The sequence below is a fragment of the Myotis davidii genome, unplaced genomic scaffold (assembly GCF_000327345.1).
Source record: "Myotis davidii unplaced genomic scaffold, ASM32734v1 scaffold674, whole genome shotgun sequence".
Taxonomy (NCBI): Eukaryota; Metazoa; Chordata; class Mammalia; order Chiroptera; family Vespertilionidae; genus Myotis; species Myotis davidii.
In genome coordinates, this window is record NW_006286674.1 from 1953943 (window position 1) to 1967991 (window position 14049).

The 14049-nt window shown below is 41.3% G+C and overlaps 2 protein-coding genes across 4 annotated transcripts in view; one reads left to right on the forward strand and one right to left on the reverse strand.

The window, feature by feature from the left end:
• The window catches only part of RPL5 (ribosomal protein L5), a 10787-nt gene extending 446 nt beyond the window's left edge, over positions 1–10341 (forward strand). The window contains exons 2-8 of one of the 2 annotated variants that reach the window (XM_006758184.2): positions 309–378; positions 476–591; positions 2300–2434; positions 4174–4376; positions 5374–5551; positions 9645–9733; positions 10174–10341. In XM_006758184.2, coding sequence (XP_006758247.1) covers positions 309–378; positions 476–591; positions 2300–2434; positions 4174–4376; positions 5374–5551; positions 9645–9733; positions 10174–10273 — 891 coding nt within the window. In that variant the 3' untranslated portion in view covers positions 10274–10341. The remainder of the gene's footprint in view (positions 1–308; positions 379–475; positions 592–2299; positions 2435–4173; positions 4377–5373; positions 5552–9644; positions 9734–10173) is intronic. The other variant, XM_006758185.2, reaches the window with a different exon arrangement.
• Positions 10342–11391: 1050 nt separating this feature from the next.
• Positions 11392–14049, reverse strand: part of FAM69A (family with sequence similarity 69 member A) — a 27114-nt gene continuing 24456 nt past the window's right edge. For both annotated transcript variants that reach the window (XM_015560329.1, XM_015560330.1), the window contains one exon: positions 11392–12682. In XM_015560329.1, the coding sequence (XP_015415815.1) occupies positions 11870–12682 (813 nt within the window). In that variant the 3' untranslated portion in view covers positions 11392–11869. The remainder of the gene's footprint in view (positions 12683–14049) is intronic.

Sequence of the window (14049 nt, forward strand, 5' to 3'; positions counted from 1 at the left end):
GGCTGAGTGCTGCCGGGCTGCGGCCGCTCGGCCCCGGCCCCGCTCCCGGCTGCTCCGTGGGCTCCCGGCAGCGGGGCGGGTGGTGAAGCCGTGTCGCCCGTCGGTTTGGAGAAGGCGCTCAGCAGGCTTGACAGACGGGAGGTGGGAGAGGGGGTTCCTGAGCCCGGGTGGGTTGAGGGAGGCTGGGCTCCCCGGAAGGGGCAGTTGTCCAGGTTCCCTTTTGAAATCCACACGTTACTTTGTTACTGCTCAGGTGTCACAAGTAGCATAAGCCGAAACCTGTAATAAATCGTTCTTCTTTCTTGAAGGGGTTTGTGAAAGTTGTCAAGAATAAGGCCTACTTCAAGCGGTACCAAGTGAAATTCAGAAGACGGCGAGGTACGGCCCGGTGTTGGTGTTCACAACCTTAAAGGAACCTGTTCTGCAGTGGAGTAGACTTTCTTAAAAAAAAATTTTTTTTTTCTTCCTTCTTCAGAGGGTAAAACCGATTACTATGCCCGGAAACGCTTGGTCATCCAGGATAAAAACAAGTACAACACCCCGAAGTACAGGATGATCGTCCGCGTCACCAACCGAGACATCATCTGTCAGGTAAGGCACCCCAGGACCCCCGGGGCCGGGGACCCTCCCTCCCTGACTCCCTCCCGGGGAGCTGTGCCCGGGGACAGCACACACGTGTGCATGAAGGTCCCTCAGGTTCGAGCCCGCGCTCCACAGGCAGGGAGGGAGTTCTTTTCCTTTTCGTGGGTCTTCATTTGGAGCCTGGGGAGTTGGTGCTTGAAAAAAGCCGGGCTAGAGAGCAGCCACGTTTGGCAGTCCTGACCCAGATGAATCCCGTTGTGTGTTTTTTTATTAAAAAAAATTTTTTTTCTTTATTGATTAAGGTGTTATATATGTGTCTATGGGGAAAAGAGGATTAGAGGGATTTCTGTTACTATTGCCATTTAGGGGGGGTGAGGGGTGGGTGGTGGAAGGCTACATTTGAGACCAGATAGAACAGTGATGGCGAACCTATTTAAATGCCATTTAACAAAAAAAAAATCAACCAAAAAAACTCATTTTTAAAAAAATATATTTTATTGATTTTTTTTTGCAGAGAGGAAGGGAGAGGGATAGAGAGTTAGAAACATCAATGAGAGAAACATCGATCAGCTGCCTCCTGCACACCTCCTACTGGGGATGTGCCCGCAACCCAGGTACATGCCCTTGACCAGAATCGAACCTGGGACCATTAAGTCCCCCAGGCCGACGCTCTATCCACTGAGCCAAACCGGTTAGGGCCAAAAAAACTCATTTTTTTGGTTGATTTTTCTTTGTTAAATGGCATTTAAATGTATAAAATAAATATCAAAAATATAAATCTTTGTTTTACTATGGTTGCAAATATCAAAAAATTCCTATATGTGACACGGCACCAGAGTTAAGTTAGGGTTTTTCAAAATGCTGACACGCCGAGCTCAAAAGGTTCGCCATCACTGAGATAGAAGGTTCGGGCCCATTCCAGCCCCAGTGGAGTGATAGGCTTTGTCGTGGACTACGTCCTCGCTGTTACTGTGTGGCCGTACGTGCCACATACCCACTGCTCTTTGGAGAGGGAGGTTGTTGGGAAGGTTAAATTATGCTTTAAGATTGTCCTTATTTCTGCTTCTTGTTGGAATGGGTTTTTAACGGTTATATGTGAAGCTGTCTTCCACATAAAAGATCTCCAGAAAGTGGCAGTGTGCTCCTAGAAGATAATTTGCTGGAATTTTACGACAAGGGGAAAACAAATTTTTTTTGAGATATTTGGGGCCTTTGCATGAGGCAGGCACACCTGTTTTCTGGGCAGGCTCATTTGTGGTTGTGAAGGCAGTGTGTCCCTCCATACCTATGGACATAACTTAACACTAGGTGTCTGGATCATTATTGGACTTACAATGTGCTTAGTTCAAAAGATGTTTGAAATTGGGAATTCCTTTCACTTTTCAAAGTGCCTCTAATTCACCAGCTAACCTAAGTTTTTTCAGTACTTAGAAGTAGGGAACTAGAGTATAATTTATTCCAAAGGCAATTCAGTATTCAATGCCCGTGTGGTAATTTTAGCTTTATATTTATTGTGACATTAGTCAAACATATTTAGACTCAAATTTACCTGCTATAGTTGACCAAGACATAACTACTTGAAGGTAACTGGGTTTAACAAAGATTTTAAGTGATGCAGAACTGTGTCCAGGTTTTTTTCTTCAAGTTCTTTGAATACAAAGGCATTTAGGACAAATAGTAAAAAGCAGATGACTAACCTGGCTTTTCTCTTCTATAGATCGCTTATGCCCGTATAGAAGGAGATATGATAGTTTGTGCAGCTTATGCTCATGAACTCCCCAAGTACGGTGTGAAGGTTGGCCTGACAAATTATGCTGCAGCATATTGTACTGGCCTGCTGCTGGCCCGCAGGGTATGTACAGGATTACTTTATAGTTGATGTATCTTGGAATTAATTCATCGCTTGGAGTTGTCTGAAAGAGATGTTTACACATGGATAAGATACCCTCAGCTGTTGGGTCAGGAGAGTGCCTGGTGTTACCCTGCGGCTTACAAGAGCATCATTAGGAAAGATATTTTTATAAATACAAGCTTTGAGACAGCAGTGCATTTCCTAATAATTTGGGGGAACAGTTTTCCTGGTTTCTGCCCTGTTGTTGGGTATATCTAAACCAATAGAATTTCCTGCAGTCTCTTGTCTGATGTAAAGCCAGTGGTAGCTAGCAGCCACATGTGGTTGTTGAGCACTTGAAATGCTTCCAGTGCTACTGATGAACTGAATTTTTAACTTAAATTTGAATAGCCACTTGTAGTTCCTTAGTGGCTACCTTGTTGGACAGATCTACTCAGAAATGATCTTCTGACCAAAAGTGTACATTAAAAAATGCGCACTACTCCAGACCTTCAGAATTTGTTTTAATAGGATGTCCAAGTGATTTATATGCATGTTAAATTTTGAGAGCAATGTTTTAAACTTGGGAGGCGGTGTTAGTGTGTGTGTGTGGGCGGGGGAGGGGGGTTGTTTTAATCATCTTTGCCTTTGGTTGGCAGCATTTCTTATAACTTGCAGAAAAGATGAAAATGTGACTTTGCCTTATTTTTTCTCAGTTGCTGACCTTGTTTTGCAGTGGAATTGTTAAGCATGCATCATTGTTGGGGATCCACATCTTCATTGGTCATAAACATGTTTGAGTGGGGGTGGGTAACATTGTCTTTATATATGAGAGCAACTTGGTGCAAAGGCACTGCTTTTTAGGCGATATGTACTAGCAGAGGAGTGATGCATATTAACATAATGTATCAGAGACAGCCGCAGAAGATGTCTTCAACCCAGGATCCTATTCCTCAAAACTATGTGATAAAATTTAATATTTGGTGGTTGAATTACAGCCAAATATGACTGAAGCAATGTGATTACTTCCCTTAAGTAAATTTATTTTACTTATTTAAAATATATTTTTAGTGATTTCAGAGAGAAGATAGAAACATCAATGATGAGAGAATCAATCATTCGTTGGCTGCCTCTTGCACGCCCTGCACTGGGGATTGAGCCTGCAACCCAGGCATGTTCCCTGACCAGGAATCACACCGAGACCACCTGGTTCATAAGTCAATGCTCAGCCACTGAGCCATGCGGCTGGGCCTCCCTTGAGTTAATTTTTAAAAATCAAAGTTATGTATATCCTAATTGCTGCATAAATCAAATACGGACATGTAGCAGATTAAGAAGCTATTGAATAAAGTTAACAAATTGAATGAAGTTTTGTAGCATTTAAAAATTTATATTTAAAGTAGATTGGGATTAGGACAGTGATGGCGAACCTATGACACGCGTGTCAGAGGTCACACGCACACTCATTTTTTTGGTTGATTTTTCTTCATTAAATGGCATTTAAATATATAAAATAAATATCAAAAATATAAATCTTTGTTTTGCTATGGTTGCAAAGATCAAAAAATTTCTGTATGTGACACGGCACCAGAGTTAAGTTAGGGTTTTTCAAAATGCTAACACGCTGAGCTCAAAAGGTTCGCCATCACTGGATTAGGAGATAAATAAGAAACATTTTTTTGTCAGAGGTCATTAAAGTTGTAATGTGAGATATTGTTAGAGTTGTTGGAGTATATTCAGACTGGCTTCTTTGTTAATAGCTTCTCAATAGGTTTGGCATGGACAAGATCTATGAAGGCCAGGTGGAGGTGACTGGAGATGAATACAATGTGGAAAGCATTGATGGTCAACCTGGTGCCTTCACCTGCTACTTGGATGCAGGGCTTGCCAGAACTACTACTGGAAATAAAGTTTTTGGGGCCCTGAAGGGAGCTGTGGATGGAGGCCTATCTATCCCTCACAGGTAAAATAGTATCCAAGGCCTCATTGCCTGGACTCCAGTACTTGATGTTTCTAATTAGTTGGACTGTGGAGATTACTGAGTTGAAGTAATAGTAGCTCTCATTGTGTGCCTGCTACATGCTAGGCACTGTGCAAAGGGAACCTGGCAGGACAGGAAGCAATTAGAACTCATTTTACAAGTGAAGAGACGCAAATGATTTGTTCAAGGTTATAGAACCAGTAAGTAAGTAGAAGGGCTGGGGTTGAAACCACTACGTTTTATGTGTGATTTAGTTTTGGTTAGAAATGAGCAGCTTGGTTTCACCACCACTCCCTCTTCCCCTCCAATGCATTGTCTGTTTTTGAGAATGGCTTTACTGAATTATGGGAAAAAGTAGACTAGAAAAGGTTTGAGAGAAAGGCTTATAACAGATTTCTAAACTTTAAATTGGAAACAAGGCTGTTCTCAGAAGCTAAGTAGGTGGTTTTAATTTGGTTATTTAGTTTGAATTAAAGTTATTACGAATATTTTAGTGATTGTTGATTTAACCGAATTTTTAGATGTTTTTGTTTATAAGCCTGGCATTTAATCTTACAATGTGGGGAGGGTTTTTTGATTCTTTTTGAGTATCTGCAGTTATGTTAGAGGGCACCTATGTGACTTTGAATGAATCACTCCCATGTACCCTGAGGCACCACTGAGAAATTCTAGTATTTGGGGGAGGAGTTTTGAAACCCTTTTTTATGATAATGAGAACTAATTTTATGGTGGTGAAATGCCTTGGTTCATTTAGTGGTTTTTAAAGGGACTTGTGCTGTGATTTTTCTAACCTGAAATTCAGAAATTAGCTGCTGAATGATGATATCCCACTAACTGAGCAGTCAGTAGTTGGTCCTTTGGTTGCATATGATGCAATTAATTGTTTCAAGACGGGACTGATGGCAGCTACTAAAATGAATTCCTGCTAGTGAACTGATTTCAATCAACATATACTAAAATGTGAAAAACTTTATTTTAGTACCAAACGATTCCCTGGTTATGATTCAGAAAGCAAGGAGTTCAATGCAGAAGTACATCGGAAGCACATTATGGGTCAGAACGTTGCAGATTATATGCGTTATCTAATGGAAGAAGATGAAGATGCTTACAAGAAACAGTTCTCTCAATATATAAAGAACAACGTAACTCCAGACATGGTAAAAATTTTAACTAAGAAAGCTCATGCTGCTATACGAGAGAATCCAGTCTATGAGAAGAAGCCTAAGAAAGAAGTTAAAAAGAAGAGGTATGTATCTTGCTGTTTTCAAGAGAGAGGGGTTCGGAGTGTTTCCAAACTTGCCTTGTTTCATCTTAACTCAGACTGAGTAAAGTGCAAACTCGATCACTAACTCTGCATGATGTTGCAGAAGTGAAGGGAACCAGGTTTGCTAAAGTAATTTTGGTGATAGAAATGTATTAGCCTCAGAAGCCACTGAGGTGGTTCATTCTATCCTAGTACAGTGTAACTACCAGTTGCTGCTAATAATGATTCTAAACATTGTACTAGTGTGTTTGATTTTTGGTACTGTGTGGTAATAGGACAGTATCACAAAAGTTGGGGGTTGGGGAAATTAGCCTAAAATAATAAGTGCATTTATTGGAAATCTTATTACAAATAAAACACAGCTCTGTCCTCTTTAGCTGTATTTTTAACAAGAGATGTACAGATTTTTAACATTAGTTCTGCGTGATGCTTAATTAAAGGAATGGTGTTTGCAAAAGTGAGTTTAATGTTGGAAAATTAAAGTTGTGTCTCCAGGGCTATCTCTATTAATGCATTGGAGTAATTTATGATAGCACCAGTTTTGAAATTATAGTGAAAGCATAGAACACACAAATCACACTAGGCCCTGGCTGGCATGGCTAATGGTTAAGACTGTCAGCTGGCTCACAGGTTCAATTCCAGTTCAAGGGCATGTGTCTGGGTTGCAGGTTCATCCCCAGCCCTGGTGAGGGTGTGTGCGGGAGCCAGCTAATGGATGTGTCTCTCAAATTGATATTTCTTCCCCTTCCTTCCTCTCTCCATCCCACTCTCTAAAAATCAAGGGGAAAAGTATCCTCAGGTGAGAACCAAAAAAAAAAAAGAAGTGCTTGAGTACTATAAAACAATCACAGATACCGAATCTATACTAATAAAAGGACAATATGCTATTTAGACCGGGTCGACGAGGACATCTTCTGGTAGTCTGGTCCTCCTTCCGGACAAAGCCACGGTGGTGGGGGCAGAGGCAGGTGCGATCAGGCTGGCAGGTGAGGGGTTAGGCATAATCATGCAGGCAGGCAGGTGAGCGGTTAGGAGCCAGGGGTCCTGAATTGGGAGAGGGATGTCCGACTGCCAGTTATCCCCCAAGGGGTCCTGGATTGGAGAGGATTCACGCCAGGCTGAGGAACACCCCTCTCCCCTTGTCCCCCCCCCCCTCCCCTGCACAGATTTTGTGCACCATGCCTCTAGTTATATAAAAATAGATGGGTTACATTAAGTAATTGGTTAGATTTTTTTTTCCTGTTGGTATGTATTTTTGGTATAGCTTTGGCTATTAAATTATTTTTAAAAGTTTTATTGGGAAAAGATTATTTGTGTGCTTTGTACAAATGTAGGGCTGAATAAGCACATAGGTTGAGTTTGTTTAATATGTTTTTATTGATTTCAGAGAGGGGGGGAGGGAGAGAAACATCAATGATGAGAGAGAATTGTTGATTGGCTGCCTCTTGCACGCCCCCTACATGTGCCCGCAACCAAGGTACATGCCCTTGACTGGAATCGAACCTGGGACCCTTCAGTCCCCAGGCTGACGCTCTATCCACTGAGCCAAACCAGCTAGGGCTAGGTTGAGTTTTTGAACTAGGAAAAAGATAGTTTTATATTAGCTATGTAGATGCGTGTATTTATACATGAGTATATTCCTTTATTTACTGATACCATCATTGTTCACTTTTTTAAAAATACATTTTATTGATTTTTTACAGAGAGGAAGGGAGAGGGATAGAGAGTTAGAGACATCGAAGAGAGAGAAATTAAAAATATATTTTATTGATTTTTTACAGAGAGGAAGGGAGAGGGCTAGAGAGTTATAAACATCGATGAGAGAGAAACATCGATCAGCTGCCTCCTGCACACCTCCCACTGGGGATGTGCCCGCAACCAAGGTACATGCCCTTGACTGGAATCGAACCTGGGACCCTTCAGTCCCCAGGCTGACGCTCCATCCACTGAGCCAAACCGGTCAGGGCCTTGTTCGCTCCTTGACCTGATTCTACTTGACCTACAAGTTTTAAAAAATAATTTTTTATGATTTTGTAGAAGAAGAGAGATGGAAACATCAGTGATGAGAGTGAATCAGTGATCGGCTGCCTCCTGCACACCCCCTAATGGGGATCAAGCCTACAACCCAAGCATGTGCCCTTGACCCAAATCGAATTCTGGACCCTTCAGTCTGCAGGTCGATGCTCTTACCAGCTGAGCCAAACCAGCTAGGGCAACCTGCAAAATTTTTCCCCTAAACCATTTCTTGCTCTGGTCATGTTACAAATGGCTTAATCAAGACTTTTCAAACAATCTGTGTTTTCAGATGTCTGTTTCCTAATGTTTTCTATGCCGATTTCATGCTTCAGCCAGGACTACTCTTTGGCTAATAGACTTTCCAACTAGGTCATTAACCCCTTCCCCGACAGAAACGTGTATACACGTTTTCACAAAATGTTCTTTTTTCAGTCGTCGACGAGTATTCTTAACCACAAAAATGGGAAGAAAAAATAATTACAAACTGTTTTCATAACCAGCATCAAAAATACTATATAGAACCAAAATAAAAAAATTAGTCTGAAAAAGAAACGCTTTTAACAAAAAAATTATTGGGGAAGGGGTTAATTTTATCTATGGAGGCATCTTTCCTATGAGTGCATACTGAAGTCCTATGCAGACACCTGGCATGTCTCCAACAGGAAGTGGTCTTTACCTAAACTCAATGGAGTTGCCTACAAAAATGGTTGTATTTCTTGTTTGATCTTTTGAAAAGAATAAACTGGGTTGCTTAGATTTTTTTTTTAACGACGAAGTCATCAAATGGGTTTGTTAAATTACAGTGTAGAGCTGTAATAAGTAGACTGCTAAAAGAGAGGGAAATTAACTTTCAAAAGGGATTTAGGTGGTTTGAGGTCTCATGTAGTAAGTTTGGCATTGGTTTCCACAAATGCATGTAGTAATCATGTTCTCTCCACACTGAATAATTTTAGAGACCTGGATTGATTACCTGATTCATTTTTTAGGGGGCTATAATTTTTTATATTTTGATAATCAGTACTCAAGGTATTTTACAGCTGCTCTTTCATGAGTGATTTTGCACAGAATCAAGTCATTTACACTTGACTCTTAAACTTTTTTGGTGTACAAGATGATGCTCCAACCAACCGAGCCACCTAGTCAGGTCCCCATAAACTCTTAAAAATTTTGTTTTGGTGTTTATCCTCACTTAAATGAAAGAATTTAGGTCAGACAGTATTTTAAATGAGCATAAAATGTGTTTGTACAGAAATCATTTTGCTCTAAACTTTGAATGACTTAAAAAATATACCTGAAGTCCTCAGAAAGGCATGCAAATTTTTCTTCAAGAAAAAGTTGAGCTGGGCCTGCATTGCACAGTGGTTGAGCTTTGACTATGAGCCAGTTACTCTTCAATTCCTGGTCAAGGTACATGCCCGGGTTTCAGGCTTGATCTCCAATGTGGGGCGTGCAGGATGTTTCTATCTCTTCCTCTCTGAAATCAGTAAAAATGTATTAAAAAGTTGAGTTTTGCCTTAGCTGGCTTGGCTCAGTGGATAGAGCATCGGCCTGCGGACTGAAGGGGTCCCAGTTTTGATTCACGCAAGGGGCACATGCCTGGGTTGCGGGCTCAATCGCCAGTGTGGGGCATGCAGGAGGCAGCCAATCAGTGATTTTCATCATTGATGTTTCTGACTCTCCTCCCTTCCTCTCTGAAATCAATAAAAATACATATATATTTTTAAAAAGTTGAGTTTTGTGAATAATGTCAACTCATTACCTATGGCAAAAAAGTTGGGGATTTCTTAGGAAAAGAAATTTAGAGATTACATTTAGAAATTTAAGCAGATACCAACACTGACCTAGTTAATGCCCTTTGAAATTCTGTCTTAGAAAGACAAAATAGAGCGAGTAATAGATTACAGTATGTTGTATTATTGTTTAGGGCATATGAAATGAAACCAAGTACTGTTTGCTTTGCTTTGTTTCAGATGGAGGAGATGTATAAGAAAGCTCATGCTGCTATACGAGAGAATCCAGTCTATGAGAAGAAGCCTAAGAAAGAAGTTAAAAAGAAGAGGTATGTATCTTGCTGTTTTCAAGAGAGAGGGGTTCGGAGTGTTTCCAAACTTGCCTTGTTTCATCTTAACTCAGACTGAGTAAAGTGCAAACTCGATCACTAACTCTGCATGATGTTGCAGAAGTGAAGGGAACCAGGTTTGCTAAAGTAATTTTGGTGATAGAAATGTATTAGCCTCAGAAGCCACTGAGGTGGTTCATTCTATCCTAGTACAGTGTAACTACCAGTTGCTGCTAATAATGATTCTAAACATTGTACTAGTGTGTTTGATTTTTGGTACTGTGTGGTAATAGGACAGTATCACAAAAGTTGGGGGTTGGGGAAATTAGCCTAAAATAATAAGTGCATTTATTGGAAATCTTATTACAAATAAAACACAGCTCTGTCCTCTTTAGCTGTATTTTTAAAAATAACATTTCTGCCTCTTCTTTGTTTTATAGGTGGAACCGTCCCAAAATGTCTCTTGCCCAGAAGAAAGATCGGGTAGCTCAGAAGAAAGCAAGCTTCCTCAGAGCTCAGGAACGGGCTGCTGAGAGCTAATAAACCAAATCATAATTTTCTATGAAGATTTTCCAGAAGAGAGACAATAAACTTATTAGGCAAACAGCTATTTCTGTGTTGAGCTCTTGTTAATGAAACTGTAGGAAATACCCTGAAATTGGCAGTATATTTCCTCAAGAAACAAGTATAGTTTTTTCCAGAAAAAGATGTCTTGTGTATTGACTCAAAGTTCACACCTGCTGCTTGGGCTTCTGTTCTCAAGTCTGACAAGCAACATACCAACCTTCCACTAGGAAATACTTCTTTCATTTATTGTAACCAGATGATTAGTAGGAAGAAAGGTACCTTCAAAGTATGTGATTTTAAATTAAGCAAAACGTGCCAATCTGGATTTAATTTTTGAAAGGAAGCTGTCCAATGAAGGTCACATAGCTAAGATTCTTTAATCAGATGAAATCTTTGAGCAGAAAATACTGGGTCTTTTCTCTAGAAGGGTTTAATTTTGTGGAGACGCTGAAAGGTACATGGTCAGATCTGAATAAACATGAAAGAGGAGCAAATCTTTGTATATATAGTTTACATGAGAAAATATTTGATGAATAAATTTACGTGCCTCTAAAAAACAGCCCTTTGGTCAACAGAAAATACTGTTTGAAAATGTCAAATTAAGAAGTTCTGATTTCAGGGTCCGCTTAATGACTCTTCATGACAAATTCAAGGTAAATGGATCTGGATAGGGTCTGTGGCCCTAAGTTGGCTGGCTGATACCAAGATGGACCATTTGAAACTAAGGTGGGAAGCTCAGACATTTTCATGGCAATTACATGTTGCTAAGTAAAACACCTGATAGGTCTTTAAGAGCCTCTGAAGCGCCCTAACTGGTTTCGCTCAGTGGATAGAGCATCAGCCTGTGGAGATGTTGCGTCCCAGGTTTTATTCTGGTCAAGGGCATGTACATAGGTTGCAGGCTTCTCCAGGCCCTGGTCGGGGTGCATGCAGGAGGCAACCAATCATGTTTCTCACACATTGAAGTTTGTCTTCCACTTGCCCTAAAAATATCCTCGGGTGAGAATTAAAAGGCTCTGAAGCTGCATAAAGTATGTTGTCTGAGTTCAAATGGGTTTAAGTCTATAATACAACAAAGCATACTATTAACATCTATTTATAAATCAGTAATTTTAATTTATCTACTTTGCAGTCTTCATTTCTGTTAATGTGCAAACTTTACCATGCTAAGACATTAGTAAATTTTATGTATAAATTTCAAACAGCAGCTTCAATGCAAACAATGTTTCCAGCAGTGGTATTTTGGCTAACAAATCTACAAAATAATCTCACTGTTGATGTCTGGAATGAGGCTTCACAGCATTATTTTAAAGTCAGTCAAATAGTTACACAGTGAATGTACTGGGAAATGTACCAGGACTTCTGAAAGCAGGAATTACATTTTGTGGGACCTATTGATCCTATACCTCCTGTCATTCAGCAATAGACATGTATTTTAAGACAATGGCTTCTTAGGAACGGGAAATGAGTTTTGTACTGGCAGGGATTTCAGTCAAGCCATTTTTTTTTAGAGTGCTCAAATATTTCTAAGTGGTAAGTTTCCCACAATGGTTACAATGTCCAAATGAACTAAGAGTCATTTGTGTAGGAAATTTTCTTCCACAGTAATGTTTTTAGATTATTTAGTATCAAAGAATGTTCCATTTCCATTTGATTTGCTGTGACTTTGAGAGCAATACAAGAATAAAGTTGCTTTTCTAATTCTTCACGAATTTCACTTGGAGCACCACGCAATAGGTAGTCTTTGAGTAACTGACAGGCTTTTGCCAAGTTTGGTTGTATCACTTCTGAAGTACACTTCATTGTACTCTGATCACAGCTAGTTCGACAATCCGTGCCATAGACACAGTCCAAATCAGACTCACAGTGACGATCCTTTATAAGTTCTTTCAGGTTTGTCTCTGGCACAATTTTTCTCATGTCCACCATTTTCAAATCATACTTATCATTATATCCTAGGTTTTTGGCACTAGTATCACACATGAGAAAGTTTCCGTAGGGGCCGTGGAAAACATCCTCCACAAACTCGAGAAGTCCTATGGCTATTTTAGCCTTTCTGGGCCATGATGGTGTGAACAACTGATCCATGCTTCTTCTGAACCCAGATGGAATAAAAAGTTCAATGACCCATGGAAGGCTTATTCCATAAAGAGAGGTATATTCAACACTTTCCATTACATAGAGATCACCACAGAATCCCATTAATTTGGGGGTATGTTCCTTATCTTGAAGTATCACCATGAGAAGAAATTCATTTAATTGAAGAAGTGCCCATGCTGACTTTGCTTCTCCCAAGGAAACCTGGCCATCTTTGTCTCCATCAGCCACCGTCAGGATGAGATTAACCAGTTCAGAGAGGTTTCCCTGGTCACCCAATTTTGCCTATAAAGATAAGATGTTAGCAAATGGAAAAATACTTCCTTTATGGGGATTATTATCATGCTAAGTAATAATTTTGCTACTGAATCCCTATAAGGAACTTAAAACATAATCCAAATACTTATGATGCTAAGTGAGAACTATATTTATTGTGAATGCAGTAAAACTTGGCTAAGTCTATTAAGAAATGGCCACCCTAAGTCCCATAACCCTCTTACACTCTGCATAAATACAGTTAACAAAGACACTAAGTAATTATTCTGTTTCATTCATACATTTACTTACAAAATTGCAGTTAATGTGCTCATCCTATTTAATAATAGACAAACATGGTAATTAACCGTACCTCCAACACGCTTCTCATTGGCTAATCGGTGATATGCAAATTAACTGCCAACCAAGATGGCGGCTGGCAGCCAGGCAGCTGAAGCAAACAGGAAGCTTGCTTGCTCCAGTGATGGAGGAAGCCAAGGTTCCCCGCCTGCTGCTGCCGGCCTCTGAGTTGCAGTCTAAGCAACTATGTTGCAATTATAGAAGCTAAACAACCCCCAGTCACCTGCTTTCAGCCAGCCGGGCCTCAGAGCTGGAGTTGCAACAGTGTTTCAGTTATAGAAGCTAAACAAAGGCCAGATACCTGCTTTCAGCAGCTGAGGTCTCAGAGCTGGAGCCGAGCCTCAGAGCTAAAGCAGGCTCTCAGCTCCAGTGATAGCCATAGAAGGTAAATAAATCCCAGAATAAAAAATAAGAAAAGAAAAAAAGTAGAGGTTGGGAGCTTCAGTCACCTGCCAGCCTGAAAACGGCCCTCAGCTCCTCACCCAGATTGGTCAGGCACCCAAGTGGGGACCCCCACCCTGAAGAGGGCGTGACCAGCAGCAAACAGCCATCATCCCCTCATCCAGGCTGGCCAGGCACCCAAGCAGGACCCTCACCCTGATCCGGAACACCCTTCAGGGCAAACCAGCTGGCCCCCACCCATGCATCAGGCCTCTATCCTATATAGTAAAAGGGTAATATGCCTCCCAGCACCGGGATCAGCGGAGCCGTGAGGCCTCCCGGCACTGGAATCAGCGGAGCCACGAGGCTTCCTGGCACCGGGATCAGCGGAGCTGCGAGGCCTCCCAGCACCGGGATCAGCAGAGCAGTGAGGCCTCCCTGCACCGGGATCAGCGGAGTCATGAGGCCTTCTGGCCCTTGGAGCAGCGTGAGAGGGGGCAGCGGCCAAATCCCCTAATTGCCCTGCGGCTCTGTGTGTGACAGGGGGTGGGGCCACAACCCCCTGATCGGCCCTACTCTGTGCCTTATATGGGGGAGCTCCCAACCCCCTGATCGGCCCTGCTCTGTGTGTGACAGGGTGCGGCGCCCCAACCCCC